General features: G+C 37.0%; 1 protein-coding gene across 7 annotated transcripts in view; it reads left to right on the plus strand.

Moving 5' to 3' along the window:
* Positions 1-16,587, plus strand: part of Tbc1d30 (TBC1 domain family member 30) — an 80,093-nt gene that overhangs the window by 44,146 nt on the left and 19,360 nt on the right. For all 7 annotated transcript variants that reach the window (XM_063255073.1, XM_063255074.1, XM_063255072.1 and 4 more), the window contains 6 exons: positions 1,514-1,575; positions 2,095-2,160; positions 3,511-3,636; positions 5,462-5,647; positions 9,118-9,286; positions 11,054-11,222. In XM_063255073.1, coding sequence (XP_063111143.1) covers positions 1,514-1,575; positions 2,095-2,160; positions 3,511-3,636; positions 5,462-5,647; positions 9,118-9,286; positions 11,054-11,222 — 778 coding nt within the window. The remainder of the gene's footprint in view (positions 1-1,513; positions 1,576-2,094; positions 2,161-3,510; positions 3,637-5,461; positions 5,648-9,117; positions 9,287-11,053; positions 11,223-16,587) is intronic.

Genomic DNA, 16,587 nt, shown 5'->3' on the forward strand with positions numbered 1-16,587 from the left:
GTAATGATAATTAAACACTATTTCTATATAAGCTCTGAAGGTTGTTCCTAAGCATTGGGGGTTTTGGAGAAGTTTTCAATATACCCAACCTGCAATCAACATCTTTGGGGCAAAAATATTGTCTTCTGATTTTTTGCAATTTGTAAAACTGAATGTTGTCGACAGTGTTGGAACTTTAAAACAATAAGTCTTTTAAAAGTAACTTAAAATGTCATTGATTTTGAAATTGAAAAAGAATGGGGCTGGGGATTTAGCTCAGCGGCATAAGCACCTGCCTTGCAAGCAGGCGGTCATGAGTTCAATCCCTGGTACCGATGAAAAGGAAAAAGACAAAAAAAAAAAAAAAGAAATTGAAAAAGAATGTATAACACTTCAGATTTGATTATAGTTTTTAGAGGATTTAAGAAGGGATAGGAATTGTCATAATTTCACTGCAATAACAGCGCATAATTCTTCTATGGAATTTTGAATAAAAGCATTAATTTAAGTATTAACACTTATGTCCATACACTTTCCCATTTGTTTTCTTTTATTCCCTGGATTTAGGATTCTAATGAAATAATTTTAATATAAAAGTGTAGATTATTTGGGATTAGAATTTGGTTGTACTTTTAGCTTGTTTATAATTTAACAGACACGCATGATTTGTCTTCAATAAGTGCATCAAGACAATTTAAGAACATTTGAAAATATCCAAATGTAATTGTTAAATGGAATTGTTATAATGGATCATTCCATTATAAGAGGAGAGGCAATTATCTCCTTTCCTCTTTCTCTTTCTGTCATCTTCCCTCTCTCCCTCCTTCCCTTCTTTCCTTGGTTGTGCAGGATATCAAACGCAGGGCCTTCTGCATGCTTAGGCAAGTGCTGTACTGCTGAACTACATCCATGGTTCCATGATACCATTTTACAGCTTTTGATACTGAAGTTTCCTTAATAGTCTTAGTCTATGCAAATATACTAGAAAAACAAACTCTGCTAAGAATTCTGTTTGTATGTTTCATAAATATTAACTATACCATGCTAGGAGATTTATGATTAATCACGATACCAGCGCTCTGATAGACAATATTATCCTCTTTTTTTTTTTTTTTTTTGTCTTTTTCGTTTTTATCGGTACCAGGGATCGAACTTACGACTGCCTGCTTGCAAGGCAGGTGCTTATGCCGCTGAGCTAAATCCCCAGCCCCTAATATTATCCTCATTTTAAAGATAAAAGAATTGCATATGAGACGGGTTAGTTTTTTGGTGTCTAGGAAGTAAAGTTGAATGAAGGTCTCTGTGACTGTGCAAACTGTCACCGTACGTAATAAGCTCAATTCTATTAACATAAGGTATTTTTTATTTTAATAATCAAGGTACTTTAAAAAAAGATCCTTTTTATTTTAATACAACTAATTAAAATTTAGTAAAAATACATATTTAAAAATACGATACATTAATAGAATCAAGCTTTTACTTTGACTTGTTATAGTTTCTATAAATATATAACTGCTTATGTATTTTCTTTTAGGGGTTGATACAAAATTGAAGTTCACTCTTGAGCCATCTTTAGGTCAAAATGGTTTTCAGCAGGTAACTTTATTTTTGGCTTTGGCTATGCTCATTCTGGGGAGTAAGCAGGGTGCACTGAGATACATTTTTAAAGTGAGAATATTGCTATTTATTTTGATTTGCATAAGAAGATACCATTTTATTTTGTTTAGTTTCAGATAAAAACTTTTGAAACTGCAACTAACCTGGTTTATACTTGCTATGAAAAATTTTGTAGTTTCCAAAAATTGTACAAGTGAAAAACATTTTAATAAGCAGATTTCTGTTACTCTTTATACATGTTTAGGTTTTTGAACCAGAGCTTCCAAACTCTTGTATGTGTATCATCACAGGTGTTTTTAGGATTCTTAATGGGTGGGGTTTGGGGCCAGTTACAGCCCCTAGACTGATAACTTCTGGTTGAAAGAAGTTTTACTTATTTTTCTTGTGTGCTGTTCTATGAAGTCAAGTTTATCATGTTCTATGGAAGTCAAGATAGAGAAAAGTTTGAAAAGTGTTTCTCCAGGTTAATATTCTCTGATATTTTCTTCTTGTTCCCAGTGGTATGATGCCCTCAAGGCAGTTGCCCGATTATCAACAGGGATACCAAAGGAATGGAGGAGAAAGGTAGGTGGGTTCATAGGACTGCAACACAAAGGGTCCACATGTGTCCTTCTTGAGAGTGTCTGGAATGTCAAAGTGTATTCTAGGTTTAGAAATCTGACTTTTGTCTCTTCATCACTCATGCATACACTAAGCATATACTGATCCATTCATACTGTTCTAGGTGCTATTCTAGGTGCTAGGGATGCAACAGTGAAAACAAAAACAGACAGGAGTTTTTGTCCTCATGGAGCTTATAATGAATAAAATATAAAGCATGTCAGATGGTGATAAATGCCATGGATAAAAATAAAACATAGAAAGAGCTAAGGTGAGTGTGGAAGAATGGGGTAAGCAGGTGGAATTTTAAATAGCAAAGTCACATGTGAGTAGGGCCTTGAAAAGGGTGAGAAGTCAGCCACACAGCCACCTGGGAGAAGACAGGCCAGCTGGGAAGAGCCAATGGAGATGCATGCAGGTGGGAGATCTCAGGGATGTTGAAACCCAAGTAGTGGGTGGTGATGGTGGGGGAAGAGTGGAGCAGAGAGCAACAGGGAAAAGCCATAGGAGAGAGGGTCACAGAGGAAATCTGATTCTGATGCTTAGAGGTCTAGTTGGAGATATTAATGATATAGTAAGATATCAATGCTGTTTCTGCTAGGGTATGTTGAAATACCAAGACTTGGAGTGTTTCTTAGGTTATTAATTTATAAATCTAGTTTTAATGCTTCTGGGGTTCAAGTATTTAGGCACCCTAAAAATAAAAATGGCATTATGAAATACATTTTCCACAAACAGATTTTCTAGGTAAGATACATGAGTAAAAATATCCAATGCCTTTTTAAAAAAATTATTCATTGTGCAAGTCCATCTGTCAGTTTTATGTGTGTGAGGGAGGATGAATTAACAGCAGAGACCTCCAGGATGAAAAAAGTCCATTTCTTATGAATGATCAAGTGGCTTTTACCCAAACATAGCAATTTATTCTAGGCAAATGCCTGCCATTGAGCTATATCATCACTTAAAAGAGAACAATTCAAAGCCAAGTTAAAAAAAAAAACACAGCTAAAATAAAATTTCAGTGAGCTGAAATAAAATTTGAAATTTTATTCTCAGTAGCACTCATAATAGTGGGATTGTTACTTGGCATATAGTATGAACTCAACAAATATTTATGAAAGAATTGATGAAAAGCCCTAAAGGGTACAATTTAGTATAGTAAAAATTTTGAGGAGGCTCTTGTAAGATCTCTATGTACAAGCTACTTCTGGTCTAGGAGCAGTTCTCACTTTCTTGTTGGATGCAATAATTATTTGCTAATAAAAGTGGAACTGCACATTCTACTTTAGCAATCATCTTTGTGTAATATTTTAGGTTTGGTTGACCTTGGCAGATCACTATTTGCACAGTATAGCCATCGACTGGGACAAAACCATGCGCTTTACCTTCAATGAAAGGAGTAATCCTGATGATGATTCCATGGGGATTCAGATAGTTAAGGTAACACCCCGACCCTGGTCTTTTGTTCTAACCCATCCTTGAGAGTCAGATGATTCCAACACAGAGGATCAGCTGATCTCTGCATTAGGGTCTGAAATCTATGTGTTTTTTGCCTCCTCATGTCATTAATTAAGAACTTTTTAAAATGGGAAGCCTTGACTACCCTTGTCTTTATGATTTTAATTAAGAAGAAATTTTTCCATTTCTATTTAGTTTGTCTTCCTCACACAATACAAGATTGAAATCCCCTCCCCTTTCTTCCATGTAGTTTGGGTCAGTGCTGTCAACTGTGTTTTTGCATTGTAGTCAGTCAATGAGAAATTAAGTATACTTCATATTAGAATCATTTGGATCTTACTAGGGTATTTGATAACTCTTTAACTGCTAATTTATATAGTTAGGTTGACTGATGGATCTAGTTTAAAGCAGGTGGATGAGCGTTCTAGTCAGCTGTGCAGGCAGCTGTGCTTTACCTACCTGGAATATTATATTTGCTTAGAATCCAGTGCTAAAAGCCAAGGATGCAGATTTCATTTGATTCCTGAATAATCTTCTTACATAAGGCTTTAGCACATGGTTTTTTATTTCATGAGTGGATTACAGTGTGATGCTAAGCTCAGATTTTAAAAGGAAAGTTGTTTCATCTAAATTTTGGCTGCCACACGATGGCTAATGTTTTGCATAATTGAATATACTTTCTAAAGGAGTAAGTACTAAAATGAGCTACTTTCCAGTCTAACTTGGTCCGTTTCTGTCAAATGCTAAAAAAAGTGTAGCATTTCACATGGCATTCTGAAAACCTTTGCATTATTCACATTTCAGTTGTTCACTTGGAATTTCAGAACAGGTTTTACAGAGACAAGTATTTCATATCTGAAGTGTTTTCTTTCTGTTTAACTTGTAAATTAAAACACTGAACATTTTATAATCATGTTATTAAGACGATCTCTTATTTGCTCATTGGGATGAATGCTATGTCAGTAAAATGACTTCAGCTCCTGAAAATCATAGAGTCTGCTCAGTAACTAAATTATAGATATTGCCCTCATTACATATTAAAGCCCACAAATGTTTCTCTTCTTACATAAATTTATAAAATAATTTGGAGTGATTTTTCTGCCTCTTTATAGTTCAGATACCTTTTTGCTATTTTTATTTTGTTCTTTAATATTTAGAGTTTTAATAGCTACATATACCATATTTTTGAAGGGAGGCATTGGCAATGCAGGCTTGTAATCCCAGCACTAAAAGGCTAAGGCAGGAGGATAACTGCAAGTTCGAGGTTAGCCTAAACTACATAGTAAGATCCTGTCTCAAACAAATGTATATATACATATTGTGTAGAAAAGAATAATATTAACATTCTATATATGTTGAAATGATTTGTGCAAATATTTCATATATCAGTACTGTACTATAATTGTATGTAAATTATGGTGTAATTTTTGTCGAATCACTTTTTTGTGTTAGTTCTGGAAACACTAAGTGGAAAATTAGCTTGAATGAACTCCTTGTACATTTCTCTCAACATATTAAAAACATTAGGAAAAAAACCTAAAAAATAAAAAACTGTTTGGCCCATGCCTATAACTTTCACATACATTTTGAAAGCTAAAATCGAGGCTGGGAATAGCATGCACAAGGCCCTATGTAGCATGAACTCCCCAGTGCTGAAAAATTTAAATCAAAGCAAAAAAAAAAAAAAAAGGTTACTAAAAGTCGTGTTGATAATTTAATTGTATTAAATGAGTAGACAACAGGAGGTATTATTGTTTTGCGGGGAGTATTGAGAGTTATTTTTAAAAATTGCTTCCTTCTTTTTTAGGACCTTCATCGGACAGGCTGTAGTTCTTACTGTGGCCAGGAGGCTGAGCAGGACAGGGTTGTGTTGAAGCGGGTGCTTCTGGCTTATGCTCGGTGGAACAAGAATGTTGGGTACTGCCAAGGTTTTAACATCTTGGCTGCACTAATTTTGGAAGTGATGGAGGGCAACGAAGGGGATGCACTGAAAGTGAGTATCAGGCTGTGGTAGAAGTAACTGAACACTTTTACAGTGACATTCTCTGCTCATATGCCTCTCCCCTTCCCAAGGTGTCTTCAGAGCTTTTGTGATTCCCTGTGATTGCGTCTCTCCTAAGTTAAGACCATATCAAATAAAGACTGATGTGGCTGCAAACTGTGAGGACAGTATAGTCTCACTTGTCAGTCAAGTTGCTATTTAAAACAAATTAAATATTATATTAATTACCCATTTGTGGATTAACAGTTTAGCTACTTAAAACATCACACATGTATTACCTCATAGTTTCTTTGAGCCACATATCTGGGCACTGCTTAGTCTGCTCAAGGTCACCTCACTGTGGCATTCAAAATTTTGGTTATGGTCTCATCTGAACCCTCGACTGGTGTCGGGGAGTGGTATCTGCCAAATTTTTTTATGTGGTTATTGGTGAGACTTGATTCCTCACAGGCTGTTGAACTGAGAGTCTCAGTTTTTTTCCTGGCTGTTGGCTGGAGGCATCCTTTAGATCCTTGTCACATAAGCCCCTTGAGCACTGTAAAACCTGGTGGCTGGAATTTCTCAGAGTGAGCAAGAGAGTTAAATGGAGCAAGCAGTGCAGAAGACTTTGTTACAAATTTGTAGCCAAATATCAGAAGGGACTATGTGATTGTGACCACTGGAAGATAGGGATCACTGGAGGTCATTTTAAAACCTGCCTCTTCTGCTGGTTATTTTTGATTCTGTTGGGACTGTCCTATTTGGTTCCTTTACTCTTTCACTTTTGGAGAAAGGTATGGAGGAGGAGGTCTGAGAGTGTCTATAGAAGATGTCCACATGGAGGAAAGTTACGGATGTGACTTATATCATCTGTTACTGTTTGATGCCTCAAACCTTTATTAATGAAAAGATTGTTCTGAAACCACTTTAAGATGAAACATTAGTAATGTAAGCTTACAGGTCTGAAGGCAATTTGGTGAGTCACTAAAATAATCTTTATGAGGAACAAAGCTTTTCCAATGCCATATGGCCTTATTTTCTTAGGGCAGTGTGTGTTGCCAATTCGTATTTGAACCTTTAAACTAGTGTTATTTACAATGTTTGTGATGTGTGGGATAGATATTTGGTCTTTGTGACCCAACTCTGAATACAGCAAATACTTCTGTGATAGTCTCAACCACTGACTAATGTGATATGGAAAAATAAACAAATATTATTCCTGATTTTATACACATCATGATAGATTTAAAAGTAAATACAATCTGATATAATTTAAATCTGTTTTCCCCATCTCACTTTTCCTATTTATGTATTTACGGAAACAGCTTTGAAGCTATTTGTTCACCAACAGGGATGGGGAAGAGAGAAAGGCGGTGATGAATCAAATACATGACTTTAAAACATTTTAAGTTAAGAAAGCAATTTTTAAATTCAACCTATCAGCATTAGCCTTCTTTTTTCCTCCTAGGTGTCACTTTTATGACTTTAAAATAGGAGCTATTCTGTGGAAAAATTGACACGAGTGGTTCAGGTTAGGAGGTAGGAAGTTTGGGGATGAAGGGTATGTGCCAATCAGATCCTGAAAGGACTCAGTGCTACCCGAGAAACTAAAAATTCACACAAAAAGACGGATAAAGCTGGGAAACTAAATATTCTTTCTGTTTCCAAGAAAAAAAGCACCATGGATTGGAATGCATAGACCTTGTGGTTAGACATTTAATATGCAAAGGAGACTTGTGGTGCTGAGGAAATTATTGGCTGTCTGTGTTCCTGCTTTTTGGCACTTACTGTTTTTCCTTAGTAACTATGTTGTTTCTAATTCCTTTTTAAGCATTTAAAGCTCTCCCATTACATGTCTTTATTATTTTTAAGACATAAGATTTGACTTTTGGAATTCAGTAATGGGTAGAGTGAGCAAGCTGGCTCTTAGGTCTTAACGCTAGACTTTGAGATGACATTAGACTGAGAATTTTATTGTGTCATAAGAATCACTAAGCTAATTGGAGAAATACTTTTCTTGTTTTCATGTAGTTCTGAGGGGCTCATAAGTCCTTAATAAAAAGTATTTTCCATGGTTCCATATAACTTCTCCTTAGGTGAAAAGTGCAATAATCCACAGAGCATTACCTTGAAGTTTTGCTTCATGATCCTATAAATTTGTTTCCTGATCTGGGAGCACTGGGTTCCCACCAGGGCTCTCTACCGAGAATCTACTGTGTCCCCCCGGGGACCTCTTCCCTCTACATGTGCTGACTGTGCTCCTCCTCTGCTGTTTCCAGGTGATGATGATGCATGGGCCAGGTACAGCCTCTCCTAACCAAAGGCTAAGATCTGCTCACTCCTGGAGCAAAAGCCTTAGAAGGGCCTTCTCAGGAGTCTGCCCTTATATACAAATGTAGGATCCTAAAAGTAGAAATTATGCACTACTGAGTGAGGGAAAAAATGGGTCTGTGGCGGGGTTAGAAGATAACTTTTTTTTTTTAATGGAATTTTGTAGAATTCTGAGAGTAAGAAACTGTGAGACAGCTACTTCTCCACCAACATATAGAGCCAGCTATGATTTTCTTTTTTTTTTGAGATGTTGGGGATTCAACTGCGTGCTAGGCAGGTGCTCTATCGTACAGCTATATCCCAGTCTATGATTTTGCTCATATTTTTTTTTCTGGTCCTTTTGGGGTCATCTGGTCTTTTAGGAAGTGGCAGACCGAGGAAGCCAGCTAACAGGGAAAAGACTGAGGATAAAGGTACAAAACTGGCATGTGTTTTGCTAGACCATTCTAGTGGTTCTTTACATTTTAGAAAAGGTAGCACAAGTAGAAAAAATCAAAATGAAAATAGCAGTTTGAAGAATTTGTGTGACAATTTTATGAAAGAAATGCAGATTTTAAAAAGCACCGTTAACAACGCCTATTTGCATTCTCCCAGGAGAGGAAAATGGACGGGGCCAACCCAGTTGCACTAATAACCCAGGTTGATGGGAAGTAAATGTCAAGGCCTGCCTCAGTGTGGGTGTTTTATGGCAGGCCAGCTCATGGAGGCTGCAGAACTGCTGATACCCAGGAGCCAGTCCTGAAGCCCCTGCTGCCTGCTGATGCTGCTTGAAATTTCTCACTTTTCAGTGAGGCTGAGGGTTGTGTAATCATAGCTATACAGGGTGAACTCAGGTCTTGCAGCTCATCTAAGAATTTTAAATAGCAGCAGCAGACTTTAGGTCTGAGTTATTTAGATAATTATGCCTCCCGTTGCTTACACAGGGTGTAGGTAAGCTTTGAAAAATCCAAAAGTATTTGGTACTGACATATTTGAAGAATACTGTGTTTTGGGCAACTGTCTTTTATGTATTTGAATACATTCTTTTTCTTTAGGATATGTTGGGATCCTAGTTGTTATGAAGCAGTCTTGTTCTTTTTTTTGGTACTGGGGTTTGAACTCATGACTTTGTGCTCATAAGGCAAACAGTCTTGTTCTTTACCTCTCTTCAGATTATGATTTACCTGATTGACAAGGTACTTCCTGAAAGCTATTTTGTCAATAACCTCCAAGCATTATCTGTGGATATGGCTGTCTTCAGAGATCTCTTGAGAATGAAGCTCCCTGAGTTATCTCAGCACCTTGATACTCTTCAAAGAACTGCAAACAAAGAAAGTGGAGGTACAGATGATTCATTGCTATTATATCTTTGAAAATATTTGGCTTCTCTGATTCAACTCCATAAGCTTAAACTTAAATGGAAATACACATTTCCAAGTATTTTTGTTGTAAGAATTTGGTGCAGTGAATAGAACTCTAGAGCATAAAAACAAAACTGAAAATATACAAGGTGACATGTTGAACCCCTAACTGGATACGGCGTAGGAAGTTGGTCAAAAGCCTAAAACTCCATTGGTACTAGATCAAAAACTGACAGGGTGTATTGTACCCTAGAAGAAGAACGGTTTACAGGTCTGACTATATAGTTGTCTAAGTTGTCACAGACAAGTTGTCACAGACAAGAAGTCTTTATAGTGAAGTTGCAGGTTGCATTTTATACTGCAGCTTTACCAGAACCACTGAGGTTATGGAAGAGTAGCTCTGGGAGTAACTGGGCTAAGTAAATAGACCTTCTGCATGCCTTTCTGTGGCTATGCTCTGAATTAAAAAACAAGTTTGCTAAATTTCTGGTACATGGTTTCCAGTTCCTGTTGTAGACCATGTGCTCATAGTCTTGTCTGACCCACACATTTAAATGTAGGAACATAGTAAAAGATTTTGAGGATCTAATCCTTGGCTAAAATACAGCAGAAATTTTAAGCAGGGGGATGTCTCTAACATTTCTATGAAGCCACTGAAATAATATCTTTTAATTTGGTGTGTAGTGTAATTGTATAGCTACATGGATTTCATAATGCTACCAGACAGACCAGACTAACCTGTCCTATAATCAGACACACTTTACTGAGTTACACATTTTCTCCCAAACGCCACGTATTTGGCTGTGGAGAATAACCTCGGCTTTTAGTCTCTGAGCTGGTGTTTTTGTTCAAAGGTAAGGAAGAAGAAAATGAGTTCAGCAAAACAGGTCTTTTTGCTTCCACTTGAGTAATTGTGCATACTGATTATAACTGAGAGGGCTGATCAGTCTAAAAAGCTAAATTTTTTATTTCATTAAAATGCTCACTTATTGGGGCTGGGGATTTAGCTCAGTGGCATAACAACCTGCCTTGCAAGCAGGCGATTGTGAGTTCCATCCCTGGTACCAATAAAAAAAAAAAATGCTCACTTATCACAGGAAGTGGGAAGCAGTGTTGTGCCTTTAATGAATTCAGAAATTTCAAAACGGATTGGGCCACAAATCTTTCTGTTTAAACTGTATAATTTAGTTCAAGATGTCTTATATTTAATGTTGTTTTATGTCTAAATATTTTTGGAATTTTCCAGCTAACTTTCTGTTAGTGATTTCTAGTTTAAAAGTCCATTGTGATATAATAATTATGTACACTTATTAAGAAATGGATAATTTATAGTGAACAGGGTTATTCTTATCAGCCACATTTGAATAAAAGTAGGCTTAAAAAGTTTAAAAAGCTAATGGCTTTTGCAAGGCTAAAAATATTGTCTTTTTATTCTGTTTTTGATGAGGAAAACTTTCTTCTTGGTTTTCAGTATCTAATAATAGGTAGAGCCAGAGTATGTTTTGGGTTAAGATTTCTGAGTTTTTATAAAGAAACTGTGACGCTCATGTTATTGAGATTTTATTAAAACTGCCTATGTTCTTCCAAAAATATGGAAGAAAAAAAGAGGGCAATTGGGAATTAGAATGAAGAAAACAATCAGTAAAATACAACATTTTTGGTGGGTGGGAGACTGAAAAAAGCAAGAATACTTGCATGTCCTAAGGCTGCTCAACTCGGAGGAACTTGGTGTGTTGTTTCGTTGCAGGTGGATACGAACCCCCACTCACGAACGTCTTCACGATGCAGTGGTTTCTGACTCTCTTTGCCACATGTCTCCCGAATCACACAGTATTAAAGATTTGGGACTCAGTCTTCTTTGAAGGTTCAGAAATCATCCTAAGGGTGTCTCTGGCCATCTGGGCAAAACTGGGAGAGTAAGTGATTTCCCACTTCTGTTGTGTTCTGTGGTCTCAAAAACCTTAAGCGATTTTTGTGCTCATTTAAGTGTAAAGCACTGATATTTAAGTGTGAAGAAAAGAGAAAGTCGTGAACTTTACTGAACTGCTTTAACCTCCAGTCTCAGCTGGCTCTTTGTTCTGGGACAGAGGGAATCGGGGAAGGGAGAGACTTCTTCAGGCCTGAGGATCTCCCTTTCCTCGTAGCTCACTGTGTCCTTGTTGGTATCTCTCTGGACACTCATGGAAGAAAGAAGGGTACCCAGGTGGAGGAGAAACTGGAAGTTATGGGGAGCAGGTGGATTTGTTGATTCATAATGCAATTTGTATTTTTGATGGATCGTTAGTATTTATCTTGTTCTGCCTTTGAGCTGTGATAGAACTGAGATAATCTGTATGAAGTGGTTGGTACATAGTTAGGAGTAGACCGTATGGGCGCCTTTCTTTTCATCAAGAATGACTTGTATGTTGAAACCTGGTTCTGCCAAAACATAGATTTTACTTATATTCTTTACTAGTGGCAGGGCTGAAAAAGAGGGCATTTCCACTCCTTCCTCGTGTATTATACTTTTCTTTGTGTGGCAGGGCTGAAAAAGAGGGCATTTCCACTCCTTCCTCGTGTATTATACTTTTCTTTGTGTATTTTGGGTAATGGAAGATACACTGGAATGAATCAGTAACTTGAAAAGCAGACAGTTTTCAGTATTTCTTTCCTAGTGACCCATGTACAACATGTCAGAAACTAATGAGCACTGACGGTGTTTCAGAAACTTTCTAACTCGTCTTTTTATTGATGATTACTCCTTTACTGGAAGACCTGGATTTTTTTTTTTTTAACAAAGAAAGATCCACCAAATACAAATTTGGGATTTTAAAAATCACTATTGTGTATAATTCTTTTTTTCCCTCTTTGGTCTTTTTGAGACAGGCTCTTACCATGCAGTTCAGGCTGGCCTTGGGCTCACTTTGTAGCTCAGGCTGGTCTTGAACTTGCAACGATCCTCCTTCCTCAGCCTCCCAAGTGCTGGGATTATAGGAGTATGTGATCACTCCCGGCCATGTGTATAATTCTTAAACATCATAAATCTGTATCCTTTACCATATTTTATATTGTGTTTGGGTAGGCCAATATATTCATCTGTATGGGACTATTTATTTCTTCTTTCATTTTTCCCATATCTACATCCTTCTGTAATTATACATTTTAAAACTGTTCTGCACATTGCAAACTTCTTGAGCTTTGATATTTCCTGTGGTTTTTGGGTAACTAGTTTATGACATTAAAATAGTAAAACACTCTATTGAGTGGTAGGTCCGTGATGGTCCCCTGTATGTTAGTTGATGAGGAGGAGGAAAGAGATGAGGCTGGTCTTATTAATACCTGTTGGTTATCTGTAGGATCAGAATCTACTTTCATGGCAATCCCAAAGATGTCAGAGTGTTAAAGTAAAAGTACGGGGGCTGTCAGTAAGACCCAGTAATCACTGAGTTCTTGCAGTGGAGAGGTACAGCCCGTAGCATTTCCTGTATGTTATTAACTCATTTATTTTTCACTGTCACCATTCAGTGAGGTACACACTGTTATAACCTCCATTTTTTAGACATAAGGACTGAGGCTCAGAGAAGTGCAGTGAATTGCCTGAAGTCTCTGTGTTAGTAGGTAGAATCGATTGGTTTTGAACTGAGACATTCTGCCTCTAGAATCTGTGCATTTAACTGTGCAAGTTTATTGATAATATGCAGCTACTCTTAAGTTGAGGATTTCGAATGTTTCATATCATTAAATTTTTAATTTTTATTACTATATGTGTGTAGCACATAATGATTGCATTCATCATAGGGGTGTGATACATGTATATAACACAGTTTAATTCTTTTTATGTCCCTGTCTCCTCCCTTCTCTCCTACTCTTGGTCTCCTTCACATTTGCAAAACATCTATCTCCCTGTTTCCTATTATCTTTTATTTTGCTCTTTATATTGCACTTTTGATTTCTTATATAAGAGAAATCATGTGATATTTAAACTTCTGTATCTGATTTATTTCCTCAATATTATGGTCTGGGTGCATTTATTTTCCCACAAATGACTTAGATTTATCCTTTTTTGTATCAGAGTACTATTCCATTGTGTATAAATGCCATATTTTCTTATTCATCCCCTGATGGACACATAGGCCTCTTCCAGGACTTACCTATTACGAGTTGTGCTGCTATTTTTGTGCTAGTGTGTTTGCATTTATTACCATAGCTTCATAATATAACTTGAAAGTTGGAATTGTGATGCCTCCTGCTTTGCTCTTGTTGCCCAGGATTGCTTTGGCTGTTCTGGATCTCTTCTGGGGCGATCTACATTTTAGGTGTTTTTCTGGTTCTAGGGTAATGCTACTGGCATTTTGATTGGGATTGCCTGAAAGCTTGTGTATCAGTTTGGAAGTAGACCATTTGACAATGTTGTTTCTGCCTTCCCAGGAACAGGGGGCATCTTTTCATTTTCTAGTATCCTCTTCATCTCCTTTTTCACAGCGCTATGGTTCTTTTTTTTTTTTTTTTTTTTGTCTTTTTCCTTTTTATCGGTACCGGGGATCGAACTCACGACTGCCTGCTTGCAAGGCAGGCATTTATGCTGCTGAGCTAAATCTCCAGCTCCAGCACTATGGTTCTTGTTATAGAGGTCTTTCACTTTGGTAGGTTAATTCCTAAGAATTTAATTTTTCTTGATGCTATTATGAATGGTACTGGTTTCTTAATTTTGTTCATTATTAATGGGTAAGAATGCTACTGATTTTTTTGTGTTGATTTTGCATCCTGTTGTCTTACTGAATTTGTTTATTAGTTGTAGGTGTCTTTTGGTGAAAACTTTTGTCTTTTATGTAAAGGATCATGTCATTCATGAATAAGAAAAGTTTGACTTCTTCCCATAGTGTTTATATACCTTTCATATATGTATTCCTTTTGTTTCTTTTTCTTGATTGGTTGCTGTGGCTACAGCTTCACTTGCCAGTATGTTACATTGTTTCCACATACTTAGAAGGTTTTTTGCTATTTATGCAAATACGTTTTTTGTTTCTTTTACTGCCATTTGTGCTATCTTCTGTTTTTTTTTTTCATTCTAGTTAATCTTAGATTGGTTTTCTTTGTATCATGTAGCGACTTTTTGATCCATTTCCATATTTTCTCTTGTTGTTCTTAAGATATCTCTGGTGTGAGGAAAAGAAAGTGGCCTAAAGGACATAACAGCATGTATATTTAAGGGTGTAGGATAGAAAACCATATTCCTGAGTTTCTGTTGGATCATTGAACAGAACTGTCTGCAGTCTCACTATATGAATGTCCACTTTGAATGCTTTAATTTTGTAATTTGGACAACTGTTTCTAGGATGACAATGTACACTTTTACTGCTGTTTTTTTTTTCTCTTAAAAAAAAAGAGATATCTCTGGTGTATGGTCACCAACATCAGTCCTACTGTCTAGTTCTGATACTGCTCTTGTGTTGGTTACTTCTGCTGCACATATTTTAAAATATTTTTTATCTCTTGCCATTCTAATTTGGTACCTTTTTATGGACTCTAATTCTTTGCTAAATTGGTAATTGATATTTCGTTTAATTTTATTTAGCTCAGCTATCTTTTTATTAGTGTCTTCTTCTATAAGCTAACTCATCACTTTGTTATTAAATTCAATATCTGTTAATTGTATCATCTTGGAGCTTGTTGAGTAACTTATTGATTTGTTTTTGGTCTCCTCTTTTATCATTTCATGTAATTCAGCTGCTTGGATTTTGATTTCCTCCCTATCACTGTCCCATGAATTAACTTTGGAGGAGTTGTGAGTTTTGGGAGGCATTTTGTTGTTTTCTGTTGATTGAGGTCAGTAATATTGGACAAAGATATTTCCCAGTGTGAAGTTCTTTTTGGTTGGTGTCTGCTTTCCAGTGATGCACTGCAGGTGTGACTAGCATAGGCCTTGGCTTCTGTTCCAAGATCTGACCACCACTATCAATTTCGGGAGGGAAGGGGAAGTTGCAGTGTAACTGGCTCAGCATCCAACTCTTTGGAAATGAATTGCAGCATTGTTAATGGCACAAAGACAAACAAGATATTGGTATACAGTAAAAATCAGTTAAGGAACAACTATGCCACCCTGGCAAGAGCAGGATCAAAGACAAACTGGATATTGACAAGAGCCAATAGAAGCTACCATTGTACATCCCTTAGCTTCAGAGGAGATCTGTAATTATAACATACACACAAAATACACCAAATATTGACATATAGGAAGTAACTACTCAATGCACCAACTATACCACCATTAACATATAAGAGGATTCAATAATAGAGACAATTAAATATTTAAAGATTAATAAAACTTAGTAATACTGTTAAAGATCAAAGAAATGGAAAGGGAAAATGAAAGAAAGTTTGAAAAATAAAAGGAATATTAGAAGGAGTAAAGTAAGATAAAGGATTGTATTAAATAAAATAAAACTGACAGAATTAGATAAAGGTAACAAAAAAGAACAAACAAGAAAAATAGCCAAATAAAGAGAACAATAAAACTTTAAATGCTTAAAATCCAGTGAAGATAGAGAGAGGAGTGCAAAAATAATTTCTCTGTGATTTTCAATGAGTGGCTTCTTTCCAAGGTCTCGGGGAGGGACTGTGAAGCTCTGCTAAGACACACTTTGCGTCAGTGCTGAATCCTGCCCTGCCTTTCCTGGCTGTGGTTGGTCAGTGATGTCCACCGTGTGGTTAGAATTCACTGTAGCTACTCCCTGTTCCCCGGTGTGTCCCGTCACAGCTTTCTCTGCCTATCTGTGGCCTGTGTGTTTGTGAAGTGCCCCGCCCTTGTTCATACACCCTGACCATGGCAACCATCCCTACCGAGGTGTGTCCTTGTTTACACTGGCCGATGGAGCAAGCAGACAGATCCCTGAATGCGTGCTGGGTGTAGGCAGTGTGGCGGGGGCAGGGAATCTGGACTTACTGCCAGCGCTTGCAGACCCAGCCTCCTCTTAAAACCACAGGAGTGTCCTGGCTTTTCACCACACAGACCAGGATCCTCATGGCCTTTCCAGCCTGAGCTTAAACTTCTCAGGGACTCTATGTCTAGCTTGCACCCTCTTCATGACTGTCTTTTGTGGCCATCTTCCACCAAATCTTGGTGATAGGGTGAGACTAGAAATGTTGAAGTGTAGATTTTTCTGTTTTTCTCTCAATCTGAAACAGATAACCCTGTCCCCAAATGGATCTTGATTAAACACTCTCAAACATGGTGGGTGCTACACTGGATTTCCTCTCCAATGTAGCCTTCCACACAGAAGTAGTCACTTTGAGAGCAAAACC

This window comes from Cavia porcellus, unplaced genomic scaffold (genome assembly GCF_034190915.1).
Source record: "Cavia porcellus strain 051 isolate PalLab524CR breed Dunkin Hartley unplaced genomic scaffold, mCavPor4.1 scaffold_8, whole genome shotgun sequence".
Classification (NCBI taxonomy): domain Eukaryota; kingdom Metazoa; phylum Chordata; class Mammalia; order Rodentia; family Caviidae; genus Cavia; species Cavia porcellus.